This window comes from Neovison vison, chromosome 7 (assembly GCF_020171115.1).
Source record: "Neovison vison isolate M4711 chromosome 7, ASM_NN_V1, whole genome shotgun sequence".
Classification (NCBI taxonomy): domain Eukaryota; kingdom Metazoa; phylum Chordata; class Mammalia; order Carnivora; family Mustelidae; genus Neogale; species Neogale vison.
The window spans coordinates 196,758,679-196,772,895 of record NC_058097.1 but is presented as its reverse complement, the minus strand read 5'-3'; the positions used below and the strand labels follow the sequence as shown (position 1 = coordinate 196,772,895).

Sequence of the window (14,217 nt, the reverse complement as noted above, 5' to 3'; positions counted from 1 at the left end):
AGACTGTGTGGAATGGGGATAGTAGCAGAACTACATCACAGATGGGTGGGACCAGCCTCAGCCCAGAGTCAGTAGCCCAACAAAGAGTCACAGAGCGAGCGCTGCCGTAGCCCCGGGGAAGAGATTCCAGGCAGTAGAAGGGCACGGGGTGGCTCAGCAGCAGGGGTGCGCTTGCCGCATCGGTGGAACCTCAAGGATGCCAGGGCGTCTGCAGCGGCTGAGCGAGAGGTGGAGAGCCAGCAGCTGACATCACAGGAGCAGGTGGCAAGTTAGTCTTGTTTCTACTGTGTTTACAGTATTTTTTTGTGCTTAGCTTCTTTTTATGGAAACTTACTGGCTTCCTGTTTATTGCAGATACAACGTACCCCTCCAAAATGATACATTGTGAAAAAGAATCCATTTATGGAAACACAAGAGGAATGGAGCACAGTCCACAAATAACAGAAACCGCAGACTGTCCTGGGACCACTACATTCTGGAAGGGGGAAAGGCGGTTCTCCGTCACTTGACTTCCTCGAGGGAGCTGGTGTGGACGCTGGTTTGGACACCGATCCTGCAGGTTCACAATGGGAATCCTGAACTTGACTTCTATCTCAGAGCTTTCCAGTGGGGGATGGGGCCCGATGGTTTCAGCCACCCACCCTCTTCGTGGTACAGATGGAGATACTGAGGCCCAGGGAGGCAGGGAGATGCATTTACAGTTTGCTAGAAGAACTGGTCCCAGTTTCCCTTTGACTCAATCCAGAATCCAGGGATTCGGACACAGATGCCCCCCAGACTTGCCCCACAGTCCCACAGGGACATGCTTCCTGTGTGTGTCCTGCCAGTGACTGGAGAAAGCAGACCGGGAGGGGAGAGGGTGTGGAGAGGTGCCCGGGGTCGATTCCTGGGTGGGCAGGACCTTGTGCTCTGGGCCGGTCAGTCAGGTGCTGAAGTGTTACAGGGGGCTCGGGGCCTGGGGTGGGGGGTCCTTCCTGTGCCTGAGGGGATGGGGACTGTCCTCACCTCGGCCACCAGCAGGGGGCAGACCATTCTAGCAATGGCACCATTTGCCCCTTTTGGGCAACTGCCCCCTCGGAACTGGTCCATGTCTGAGCAGGAAGAAGGGGCCAGGGGGTGAACTCTGAGAGTTGGGGAGAGCCCCGGGCGTCCATCCCTCTGCATTTGCCCATCTTACATGCCACCTAGAGTCGCATCCTCATAGGATGGCGGAGGACCCATGGACCACTTCCTGATTCTCACTGGTGTGTCCTGAACAAGGATCAAGTCGTCTTCCTGCAAAAAAGGAGCCACCGTCCCAGCTGCTCACATTCGCACAGTGGGTGGCCATTTACAAAGCACTGACCCACCGGCTCCCTTGCCGTCTCAAGGTTCCCATGGAGATGGGGAGCCGGGAGCTCAAGGAGGCGCTCTCAGAAGGACCCTGGGGGCCTCTCTCCATCTCCCTGTCCCTGAGGAGGGAGTGGAGAGAGCCAGTGGACTGACCCTTGTTCCGGGCCTGCTACCAGTGTATGGAAGACCTTGGGCGCACTGCCCCCCAAGTCCCCCATCGGCTTTCCGATGGGGCTGGGCCGGGGCCTTGGCCAGGGTCCAGCAAGACCCATTCAAACTGCTGACGTCCAGAACCATAAGATCTCACAGCTGTGTCTTTTTAAGCTGCCAAATTGGTGATAATTTGTTGCCATGGCAATGGGAAGCCACGACAGCCGCCCCCAGGGGTGTCCAGGCCCACGGCAGATGCCAGTCAGTGGGAACGGTCCTTGTTAATTCCTGCAACAGAGAGGGGGCCTCGGTCTCCCCATCCCGAGCCATCCTGAGGGCTTGACCTCAGGGACTCAAGGCCTCTCCCAGCTCTCCGACCTCTTAACGAGATTTCTGACCAGACAGCAGGGCCCTGACTGGGACAGCCAGCTCAGGCCCACAGCTCCCATAGGGGCCGTGGAATCTCCGTGGACGGACGGCACCCATGGAAACCAATAGGAGATTCAAGCTCACAGGATCACGGGGCGTTTGGAGCCTGTGTTTTCACTGTGCTCTCAAGTTCAGGTTCTAATAGGAACTTTCCTCATTTATAGAAGTGAGCCTAGAAAATCACGTCTGGTCAGGGTCACAGGCGTGGGGAGAGGCCAGTCTGCTCCAAAACGCACCTGACCCCAGCCTGGCATTCTGCCTGTCCCACAGGCGGTCAGGTCTAGCCATGGGTTGGGCACACCTCGGAATAAGTCCTGGATTTCCTTATGGGCTGACTAGCTTTGGGAATGGATGGGACCTGTCTACGCCTCATTTTACTTATCTGTAGGATGGGAAAGTAAGTACCCATGTTGAAAGGCTGTTGAGAAAATGAAGCTAAATCAAGTTATGGGGTAGGGGAGGTGGTGGTGGTTGTTTTAAGTTCTATTTTTCTGAAGTGCTCAGTAGCAGGTGTGCCCTGTAACCCTGGAATACGAGGTCCCTTATGACACACCTCGCTTGCTCCCTCCACAGCCAACGCCCCCCCTCCACAACACGCCACAGCGCTCTTGGCTTTCCCTGTCTGGTCCCCGAGCCACTGCCCATGACCTTGCCTCTGCTGGAATCCCTTTTCCCATTCTGACTGAGGCGGGCATCCTTCCCGGGCTCCTGAGAGAGTTCCCGGGGCCTCTGGCTGGAGAGCAGGGGCTGCTCTTCTGAGCGCCTGGGGCCTTCTCTCCTGGGTAGCCTGCAATTACCACCTTGAATCGTCCTTCCCGCCCTTGGACCTTGTCTCCCCTGCAGAACCGCCTCTGTCCGGGGCCCCATTGAGTAAATACTGAGCTACCCAACAAAGGAGGAGGGACTCAAACACGCTCCTCCTGTGCCCCTGCCTGCCGCCTCCCCTTCCCCTGTACCCCACCCGTCTCTCTGCGGCTGGCGGCTGGCGGCCCCAGGAAGGCCTCACCTCTGCCGGCCCGCAGTTAAGGCGGCACACGAAGACAGTCGTGGAGCCCAGCAGGAAGAAATCCAGGACCGTGAAGCAGAGCAGGACCAGCTCCAGCCTCTGGATGTGGAGCTGGAGGGGGAGGGGAAGAGGGAGTCAGGGCAGGGCCTCGCTGGGTATCTGTACCCCTTAGGTGGGCTCAGCAGGGGTCAGACCCAGCCAGCAGGGGGCAGTGGGGGTCTCAGGTGTGCCCATGGTGGGGGGGGGCATCATGCGACTCAGGCGGGCTGAGACAGGGTCCTTCTCATTTGCTGCCCTATACCCCACTGTTTGGCACCCCTAATTCCACAGTGACTATTTGCCTACCGTTGGAGGGCTGGAGGATCTCCAAGCAGCTCTGGTGAACTGCAGGTGGCCTTAGGGGGCGTCTCAGCCAGCCCCACTTAGATGGGGACACTGAGGGTCAGAGAAAAGGGGCATTTTTTATAGCTGGGGAGGAGCTGGGCTTAGGGCCACCATGCAGTGGGGACATCTCACACGGCATGAGCGTTTGTGTGTGAGCGTGTGTGTGTGTGTGTGTGTGTGAGTAGGCCTGCCTGTGTGCGCACACCTGTGTGTGCATGGTGGAGGCTGTAAGGAGGAGCCCAGCACCACGGTCAGAAACCTGACCCGCAGCCGCCACGCAGAGTGTCCAGCCCGCCTTCTGCTTTAGGGGTGCCGGGTTGTGCTGAGAAGGCACCAGGCTCGGAGTCATAGGCCCGGCTTTGAGTCTTCCCTGCACCCTTGCTGTGTGGCCCTGGTCTGCTAATGCAGTCTCTCTGGACGTCAGTGCTCACTCTCCTAAAATGGGGGTAACGAAGTACACTTGGCCCGGTCTGCAAGGCTGCTATGACTCAACCTCAAACAGGCCCTTCTTCCGGTCCTCAGTTTCCCTAATCATCAAAGTGGGTCTGGACTCAGTGACTCACGGTCTCACCCAGCTCCCTAACACTGACCAGGAGAAGACAGCATCCTTTTTTGTCCTGTGCCTCAGGAGGGAGGGGTTGGGAACAGATTGCCTGCGGGTCCCAGCACCTGTGCCTGGGCTCTGGGAGGTTTCCTGAGAGCCAGAAATCTCTGCTAGGCCAAGTCAAGGCGGCGCCTTCCCAGGAGTGAGAGGACCCTTGGGGCCGGATACTCACTGTGCTGCTGGGGTACGGTGTCCAGATCGGGAAGTCAAAGGGACCCTCCAGGAAGAGATCTTTGGCGACGACAAAGAGGCCAGCGAGCACGCAGAAGCAGCTGACGGCATGTGCAATCAGGCAAAGCCTCCTCTATAGGCAAAAGTAACAGTCACGACCGTTGTCCAAAAGTCAGGGACCCAGACCTGGGTCCTGTGTCTAGGCCTGCCAGGTGCTTACTCTGTGATTGCAGAAAGACTCCGCCTGTCCTTGGGCCTGAGGGTCGTCATGCGAACATGACTTTCTGAGCTAGCTGACCACCCGGGCTGTGGGGGCCCAAGCGGCTTCCACCTTCTCTGGGACAGGACTGGGGGAGCCCAAGGGCTGCCTCCCAACCCACAGACTTGGTACTAAAGAAGGATGTTCCCGCCACTGTCTTCTCAGAGCCAGTCTTAATCATCCTGGCATCAAATATGTCGCCTGCTCAGGGACCAGACCCTCAAATGGCCCCTCAGCCGTCCCCTTCCCGACAGGAAAGAACAGGAGGAGCTCCGAAGGGGCACCGTCCTCACGCACTCTGCCTCCTCCCCCACCGGCCACGACCTCCCTGAAATGCCTCCATTCATCACCATCTTGGGTTAAGCATTATTCCAAGAGCCTGTTACCAAGAGGGAACCCCTGAATTGGGGAGAGAGAACACGTGGCATCTCCAGCTTATTTTCGCAGAGCGGACCTCTCTGCAGTAGGGTCTCCCTACAATCAGGCAGAGGAAGGGGGAGCTTCTGGTTCAGAAAGGGGCTCAGCCGGGGAGAGACCGGCAGATCTTTCCCACGTGTCTCCTGCCTCCGCTGGGTGGATGGCACAATGCCAGCCTGTGGTCCAGACCTCCTGAGAAGGCCAGGGACAGTCACAGCCCAGCCCAGTCTTGAGGGGCCCAAACCTGGACCAGGCCAGGCATTCTGGGGCAGAGGGTGGTCCCAGACCATGAAGACGTCCTTCCATTGTCAACTTCTATTTGGCCAGTCTGGTGGTGTTGTCTACTCTGGGCCACTCCAGCCCACCTGAGCTAGAGAGATGCTCAGACACCTGCTGCCCACAAGGCTTAGCAGCCCCTGGAGATCACAGGCCGAATCTCCAGCACACACACACAGAGGCCTTTTCCAAACCTGACCGCGCCTTGGGACAGGAGGGAGTGCTCCAGCTTACCAGGTAAGTCTTCCGAAACAGCTCCGTCATGATCACCAAGATCCCCGAAATGAGGAACTGCCGGCCAGATTTGCAACAGTCATAAGAGAGGTCGGGGTTCCTTGAAACCCACACGTTTGCTTTCTTCTGGCTACTCTCCAAGAAGACCAGATGCTCAGCGGCTGGCCGGTGGTGGAGAACAACTCCTCTGATGAGGGAGATCCCCTGCCCAGCACACGGCCCCTCCCAGGCCTGCTCTGGCTCCTCTGGTCTTCCCTGGGTGCACAAAGCCCCATGCTGGCCCTCCTGGCCTCACCCTTTTCCCCCATTGTCCCCCTGATTCCTCTGGATCAGCCAACTATTTCCTCCACTCCGACCCTTTGTTCATTCCCGAATCCTGCAGTCTGGAGCGTATCATCTCTTCATTCTGAGGTCCCTGGTGTATTTCTGCAATGATCCTTCAACCATCAGCTGAGTGGCTGCTGTGTGCCAGTCCTGGGGACCACAGGATGAACAGATGCTGCACGTGGGGACAGTCCCATGACTGAGCCCTGAAAACCCGGAGCGGGGGCCAGTTGGGGGAGGTGGAGGGGGGATCAGGACACCTGCCCAAGAGGGCGCCATGGGAGCTGGGACTCCATGTGTATGCAGGATTCTGGGGGGGGACCCAGGGTTGGGGAGGATGCCTTGGGTGCCCTCGGGAAACAGTGTGTGCTCTGGCCTCCCCTCATCTCCCCTCCTGGACGATGGCCTTGGGAGGACAGGAGGCACCCGTCACAGGCTTGTGTTCCCGCAGACTCAGCCTGACAGAGCCTCAGGCACTAGGGACAGGTTGCTGGATCTGCAGGCAGCCTGGCTGCCCCCCTCCACCCCCATGCTCGCCCTCCATCTGCTGGAGGCACCTGCTGGATTGGGGGGTGGGCAGAGAGCCCAGGAATGCTCCCCTGGGATGCAAGTCTGAAGGGGTCTCCTGGGCAGCACTGAGGACACAGAAGCAGAGGCGGGGGACTGGAGAAAGGGACTTCCCTCCTAGTCGCTCCTTCTGACCCACCAGCAGCTGGCCACAAAAGCCAGGGTCCCCTGGGCCTGCCTGCTGACCCCCACATCCCACCCATGTTTGGGCACCGACTCACAGAGGCAGCCCCCCAGAATGGATACCACGACTTCAGCACCACCAGGTGAAGACCCTTGACAGTGGAGACCAGGCAGCTCCCGAAGAGCAAGTGCAGCAGAGCAAGGACAACGTGGAAGGCCTGGGGGCGAGAAGGGGACGGGACGCCACCGTCGGGGGACTGGGCCCCAGTGCCCGATGCCAGCTGGCCGGGCCGGGTCCGCTTCGCCCCTTCCGAGGGACCCTGGTGGGTCTGCAGGGAAGGGCTGACTCCTTGGAAAGGCGATAGGAATCATGGGAATGGAGTGATTGTCCCCCCCACCCCCGTAGTCCGCGGGGGAGGGGGGCCCTCGGGTAGGTGGGGGCAGTTTGGGGGAGGGGAGAGGTGAGAAGGGGAGGGACTTCCGTTGAGGCCTTCCTCTGAGCCACACCGTGCCAGTGCTGGTGCGGGTGTAGACCGCCCCTCCCAGCCCTCAGGGCTTTTTCAGTTCTAGCTGGAGTGTTAAGAAGGGCACCTGGAGGCCTCCCTCTCTCCCCTTAGGGCTCCCCATCCCTCTCTCCCTGCCTACCCTCACCAGGATGCCAGGAAATGGGCACTCACTACCCCCACGGGGGTCCCAGGAAGTGGGCACTCACGCCCAGCAGCTTGAGAAGGTTGTTTCTCTTCCTGGTCTGCGGCTGGTACCAGGCGGGCAGCGGGAAGCCGGGCGGGCTCATCTGGCCAGGCTGGGTGGGACCCTGGGCCTGCCATGGCGGGAGCTCCCCCACTTCCGGCCTGGGAATCACTTCAGGGGCTCCAGAGGCTTCTTCTGCTGTCAGGGCGGGGACCGAGGACATTGGCTGCAGGCGAAGGAGAGAGGCTGGGTCAGAACCCATCCCGTTCCCGGGGCTCAAGCCTGGGTGAGACTCAGTGACCGTCACCTCTGCTCTCTGAGCCAGGGCCTCCAAGAGCAGGCTGCCTTGTCCAGTAACCCCCGAACTGGATTTGACCTAGAATAACCTGGCTTCTGGGCCCCTCGAGGCCTCTGTGGTACTGGGAGGACCTCGTTCCATCTGGCATAGAAAAAAGGGTCAAACTTCCCAGCCATTGCAAGACAGAACACCCCCTAACGGGCGATGATGGTGCCTCCCAGGTTTGGGCAACTTCTGTGGAGGACCTACTACGAGCCGGCATTGATCCAGGAAGTCCATATTTACCAATGAGTCAACGTTTGTACACATTCTCTCTCTGTTCTTGGCAGTGGGACCAGCATTTTACTTGCATTATCTCATGTTATCCTCCTCCCAAACGTCTGAGGTAAATACTGTGCTTGCTTCCGTTTTGCAAAAATGAGGCCCAGAGAGGTTAAGCTACTTGCCCAAGGTCACCCAGCCAGGAAATGTCTGGGCTGGGACTCAAACCTGGCAGACCTGCTTCAGAGTGTGGGCTTCCGCCCTCCAGGCACTGCTGCCTCCGTGAGTGAAAGGAAATGTTCTGGGAGTTTTAACAGGCGTGAGAAAGAGCTTGCGGGAAAACTTCGCTGGGGACTGAAAGTCCCACTTGCTGAGGGGCCTGGCCACTATTTCTTACACTGAGTTGAGGCACAGAGGGCCTGGGGACTGCCCGGTGACCTAGCAAGAAAAGTGGACCTTTCCTAGGAGAACCGAGGTGGGATGGGCTTGGGAGGAGCCGGTTCATGCAAATCGAGGTAGGAGACAGTTCTCCATGGGGATGGGGTTCATGAGCAAAGGGAGTGTGCCGTTCTTACTCTTTCTGGTAAAAAAGGGGGTACATTCCCCTCACTTCTAATTCCAACTGTATGAATTCAGAAGGTCCCATTTGAATACCCCCATTTTGCAGTTTTTCTGCATGGAGGTGGTGACAGTAGCGTGGGAAAGAGCTTTGGAAGCTTGGGAGGGACAGGCAGCCTGGACAGTTAAATCCCAGACAGGGAGGAGAGGAACGGGCAGAGACCAAGGGCCAAAGGGCTCGATGGGGCCTCATGGCTGGAGAGCACTGGCTCTGTGCTAGGCTGACCTCCCTCAATCCCTGGGAATTGGCTCCATTCTATGGAAGAGGAAGTAGAGGCTCAGGGAGGTCCAGGGCCTTGACCGAAGTCACACAGCCAGAAAGGGGCTAGGATTTGGGACTGTGTGTGGTCAGCCAGGCTGCTGGGCCCTCTGACAAGCGTCTCCACTGGTCTGTAGTGACAGTCCCGACTTGGAGGGGAGGGAGGGGGACTCCAGCAGCTGAGCACAGACGCACATGGATGCATGACTCTCTTTTCTGTGACCTGACTCGGCTGTGCTTGGAAGTCTGTCCTCTTAATTCCCAACACTTCAGGGCCCCTTTGACATAGCCGGCTGGACTGACGGAATCAGCTGGAGGCAGAGCCTGGCCAAGTAGTCACCGACCACAACTAGACTTCTCTGGTGCCCCTGGGAGGACAGAGCATGGACCTGAGCCTGGACGGCGCGCCCCCCACCCCCCGGCCCCCGGGAAGCACAAAAGAAGAAAGACTTGTTAGCAGAGGGGTCTTGGATGGAATAAGTTGTCCAGGGAGGTAGTGAGCACTCGGCCACGGGAGGTGTGCCTCGCACCGGGGATTTCACTTTCCAGAATGGGACAGGGGGAAAGGTTTAGATATCCGCTCGAGAGCCATATTAAAGAATGCGGAGTAAGCTTTCTCAAAGTGTGTTCCATGGAACACTGGCCCCAGCAGATCTGCAGCAGAAGGGTTCTTTGGTCAAGTAAGTTTGGGAAACCCTGCATTCCGGCTTCCCCCTTCTTTAGCATGGTCAGGTTCCTGAGAATTCCTGCAGAGGGTACTCTATTTTATTTTATTTTTTTATTTTTAAAGATTTTATTTATTTATTTGACAGAGAGAGAGAGAGAGAGAAAGAGAGAGAGAGATCACAAGTAGGAAGAGAGGCAGGCAGAAAGAGAGGGGGGAAGCAGGCTCCCTGCTGAGCATAGAGCCTGATGCAGGGCTCAATCCCAGGACCCTGAGATCATGACTTGAGCCAAAGACAGAGGCTTAACCCACTGAGCCACCCAGGTGCCCCTGGAGTACTTTATTTTAATCTTAAGGGCATTTCCCAAACTTAACTGGCCGTGGAAGCTTTTTTCTCAAAGGCTGTTGATTCTACAGTTGTTCTGTGGGGAACACTTTGGGGCAAAGTGGCCTCAAACTAACAAACTTCTGGTTCTGGGGGTGTTTTGACCTCACACTGGTTTTCTCCTGTGCAGATCGCAGTGGGGGTAAGGATTAGACTGTGGTCTCAGGGTCCATGTCCAACTTTAAGCAACTGTCTCCTGGGCAGGCCACCAGAAAGGAGGGGTGTGGAGGGAGGGACTCAGAGAACCAGAGGGGCAGCCGGTCTGCCCTGAGCTTCCCACCTCTGGAGGGAGGCATGAACTCCAAGACCTTTGAAGACTTACACCCTGTTGCCCCCCACCGCCCTCCATTCCTCCTCAACCCCCATGCAGGGCTGTGTGGGGTGGAGGTCAGCGGACCCTCCAGTCTTAGCCTTGGCCTCTCCTCCGCCCCTCAGCCAGCTCAGGACCCACAGGCCTAGCTGTCCTGACATCCCCAGGGGACACAGCCAGGGCTCAGCTTCCCTTTGGTCCTTCAGCTCCCAGAAGGCAAGGCCAGCAGGGACGGAGCTGGGGAGCCCCCTCTGGCTCCCGGCAGAGGGGATCACATTGTGAGCTCGGGGTGTGGGCAAGGCTGGCTCAGATTCTGGCTGTGTTCCCGGGAGCCTGGACCTTGGGCAGGTTAATGACATCTCACTCTCTCCTTGTCCCCTGGGGGGTGGGGAGCCTGTGCCTCTCCCAGATGCAGGCGAGAGGGTGAGTGTTACAAGGATCAAATGGAATAATGTCCGCAGAGTGCAGGGCCTGGCGGGCAGCAAATGCTCAGCAAACATCAGTGAGCCCATGCCTGGATCCCCCCACCCAGGCTCCCTTTGATCCTCATCCATTTCTCTTTTAAGACTTGACCCGTCCTGGGCACCTGGGTGGCTCAGTTGGTTAAGCACCTGCCTTCAGCTCAGGTCATGATCCTGGAGTCTTGGGATCAAGCCCCACTTTGGGGTCCCTCCCTGCTCAGCGGGGAGTCTGCTTCTCTGTCCCTCCCCTGGCTCATGCTCTCTCTCTCTCTCCCACTCTCTCTCTAATAAATTAAAAAAAAAAAAGACCTGACCCATCCTGTCCTCATCGCCCTCAAGTGTGGTCATGGGGGAAGGGGTTCGACAGCTGAGGGCTCGTGGGGAAGGGGGAAAGGTGTGGCAAGGCGGGAGAGGGCTGAGTGTACCAAGTGCACTGGGTGGTCTGAGATTCATCCCTGGAGTCTGAGCTGAACACCACAGGGACCCAAGCAGCAGCGAGTGAGATCTGGCAATGGGAGGTTGTGGTCGAGCAGACAGAAAACCTGAGGCCCTGATCAGTCTGTGCTGGAGAGGCCTAGAGGACAGGGCAGCTTCTCAGGGTGTGTGTGCGTGTGTGAGTATGTGCATGTGTGTACCTGTGTGTATACGCACGGATGCCTGTGTGCATGTGTGTATTCGTGCACACACCAGTGTGAATGTGTATATGCATGTGTGGATGTGTGTGTGTGTGTGTGCATGTGTATCAAGCAGACAGGCCAGAATTGAGAGCTACTGAGTCACACCATGTGACAAGGGGCCAGTGGGAGGCTGGGGGCCATCCCTAGAGGACTGGGTTTTAGTGGCTGCCAGTTAGAAAACAGGGGAAGGTCCTCCCCCCACCCCCCGGGGCCAGCAGGAACCAGAGGCCTTGCTCTAGGGTGGAGTCAGGAGGGTTGGACTCTAGTACCGGCCCTGAGTGGTCCTGGGCAATTCCTTTCCCCTCTTTGGGACTCTGCTTCCTTCTAAGCGTGTGCATGTGAGATTCTGGGATTGGAATGGACATCGCTGTGACCCCTCCCAGCTGGCAGCAGGAGGCCTCTAGGTGGGGACTTCCTTAGTGGGGTAGATGCTCTTGGTGCCCCCATTTCCCATTCCCTGGGGGTGGGGGGCGCCCGTTGCTGGCCACTGCAATCCTTGGTGCTAAGGGCTGTAATTGCTCCCTCCTGGGGGGGGGGGGCTTAGTTACAGCCTCTCCCCTCCAGCCTGCAGTCAATGACCAACTGGCATGGGGCCTGAAAGGGCAGCCCCCTGGCTTCAAGAGGGACCAAGCATGTGCTCCTGAGCACCGACGGACAGTGGGATCAGGCTGAAGCTAGCAGTTGACGGAAACCACCTCCGTCCTCGGCTTGCTTCACCGGCCCGGTCCTGCTTTTCACTCTTCTTTCCGGAGCACCCCCTCATAAACCAGTTGCCCAAGATCCTCATCTCGGGCTCTGCTATGACAGAATCTGACCAAAGACATTCCCCTCCTTGTTCCTGGTGTGGGGGAGCCACTCACCTGGCCCTGGGACTTCCCCTCGGGGCTTCCGGCCATGCTCTGCTCCCCCGATCGACCTCAGCCCCACGGACAGGACACCAGAAGATCAGAACATCCTTTAACGTTAGACTTTGGATCTTTTCCCTCCTGGCCCCACCCAGCAGACGGCATCTTCCCCACCCCCTAAGCCCAGGCAGGTGGAACTCTGCACTCTCTTTACAGCTAGAAATTTCCTTCCACAAACCATTTCTGTTGACAACTGCGTCTGTTTCCAGTGCGGGACGGAGGGTGTGAAGATGACCGCAAATCCTTCACAGAGTCCTGGGTTGCGCCTTTTAAAATAATCTTTCTAACTTTGGATCCTTTCAGACATTTCCAAAAGTAGAATGACCCAGTGAACAGCCACGTACATCCCCGGCTGCAGGGGTCAAGGGCGTGCAGGGGACCTTGTGGGTCAGCTCCCACCCCCGCACTGGGGAGTCATACCCCGGCATCCCACGGTTTGTAAACATCCTCGTATTTATTTCTAAAAGATAAGGACCCTTAAAAAAAAAAGACTATGATCAGGGATGTCTGATCATGGCTCATGATTAGTGGCTCAGTCAGTTAAGTTGCTGCCGTCGGCTTCCAAGGTCCTGGGATGGAGCCTGGAGTTGGGCTCCCTGCTCAGCAGGAGGCCTGCTTCTCCCTCTCCCTCTGCTTGTGCTTTCTCTCTCTGTCAAATAAATAAAATCTTAAAAAAAAAAAAAAGACTATGATCATCTGTCACAACTAAACAAAGCATAAGGAGTTTTGGTGCCCCCCTCCTGGGGGTGCCCTGACGCTCGGGAGGGTGCACTGTGTTTCTGCATAACTACCCCTGTGTGGCCCAGAAACTTCCGCCCAGCCTCTGCTACCTCCCAGGCTTCAAATATCGGGTCAGTGTCCAAGCGTCTCTGATGGTCTCAGGAGCCTCTGGTTACGGCTGTTCTGTGTGACTCAGGATCCAGGCCCACAAACTGTATCAGCCAATTGGGTGGGTCCCGGACACCCGTCCCCGCTCTGTCCCTGAGTATGCCACCGCACTCTTAGGGTGCCCAGACCCCGAGGACGCAGCTCTGGGGTCTCCCGCCCAGGGTCCTATCCCATCTGGCTTCTCCTTCCATGGCGCCATGCCGGGGTAGGGCTGGGAGGCAGAGTCCAGCTGCCGCTCCCGATGGCCGCCTGCCAACGTCCCCTTGGTGAGCACAGCTGAGCGCTTCGGGGCCGACACCGGGCCCAGGGGGCCCAAGTTCCAACCTTGATATCACCACTTTGTAGCTGTGAGAACTACGGTGCATTCTTTGACCTCTCGGCCTCAGTCTTCCCTTCCACAAAGTGGGGGTAACTTTACCTCTTGGGGGGAGTTGCCAGAGGGTTCCATGAGTTAGAATATTAAATTGCTTACAGCGGTGCCTGGCCTACGTCTGGTGCCGTGTGTAAGCGTGCTCGTCACCGCGCCCTCACGAGGGGTCCCTCACACCCCGTAGTCATCCCTGCCCTGGGTCGCACACACAGCCGTGTGGAGAGCAACCTGCCCTCCGTTCACTTCATCGTCACGCCCACTGCAAGGTCACTCACCTTCTCTCGGGCCTGCCGGGCTGGGCAGCCTTTCTGAGGGTGGTGGGGCCGGGCCATCGGCAGTTCTGGAAGGCCCGCTGGTCCTGGCAGCACACCCGCCCACCGCGGTCTCCAGGCGGGCCCGTGTCCCGTGACCTCCTGCGGTGTGCACACCCGCCAGCAGGTGCTCTGCCCTCCTCGCCCCCCACACCTTCAGTTCCTGAATCGTGGGATGAACATTTTTCTTAAAGTCGTGGCTTTTCACTGGGTTAGAAGCTTCTACTTTGCCTGCCACTCAGTCCCGTACAGCATCTAACACGCACACGCACACGCACGTGCATGCACACACACACCCTGCGCCCTTGTTCATGAACGGACTCCCTCATTCACAGACGCTTTCCTGAGCACTTAGGATGGGCCAAGCACAGGACTGTGTGGAGGTCCGGGAGTGGAGGAGACACTGGCCTGGTGCTGAGAAGCTCAGATGCTGACAGGAGGAACAATGGTCCCCAGCGATGTGCACGGTCTTAGCCCTGGAACCTGTGTCTTGTTGCCTTCCACAGTCGAAAGACTGGGCAGATGCAATTCAGTGAAGCATCCTGGGAAGGGTGAGATTATCCTGGCCTACCCGGTGGCCCCCGTGTGATCACAGGGTCCCTCCCTGAGGGAGGCAGAGGGAGCAGAGTCAGTGACAGTGACCGGAAGGGGCGGGGTTGCAGGCTTGGAGGAGGGAGGACAGGGTCACAAGCCAATGGATGCTGCTGTCCCTTAGGCTGGAAAAGCAAGGAAACAGTTACCCCCAGGAATGTGGTCCTGTCAATACCCTGATTTTAAGACTTCCGACCCCCTGAACCGCAAGGTGATAAACGTGTTGTTGAAAACACTAAGTTTGTAGTCCTTT

The 14,217-nt window shown here is 57.8% G+C and overlaps 1 protein-coding gene across 1 annotated transcript; it reads right to left on the bottom strand.

Moving 5' to 3' along the window:
• Positions 1 to 501: 501 nt before the first annotated feature.
• MS4A10 (membrane spanning 4-domains A10) lies at positions 502 to 11,795 on the bottom strand. The gene is made up of 8 exons (XM_044261160.1): positions 11,760 to 11,795; positions 6,989 to 7,192; positions 6,375 to 6,494; positions 5,263 to 5,319; positions 4,078 to 4,209; positions 2,918 to 3,028; positions 1,178 to 1,275; positions 502 to 553 (listed from the first exon to the last, which is right to left on the bottom strand). Exons 1-8 carry the CDS (start codon positions 11,793 to 11,795, stop codon positions 502 to 504), a joined length of 810 nt encoding a protein of 269 aa, XP_044117095.1.
• Positions 11,796 to 14,217: the final 2,422 nt, after the last annotated feature.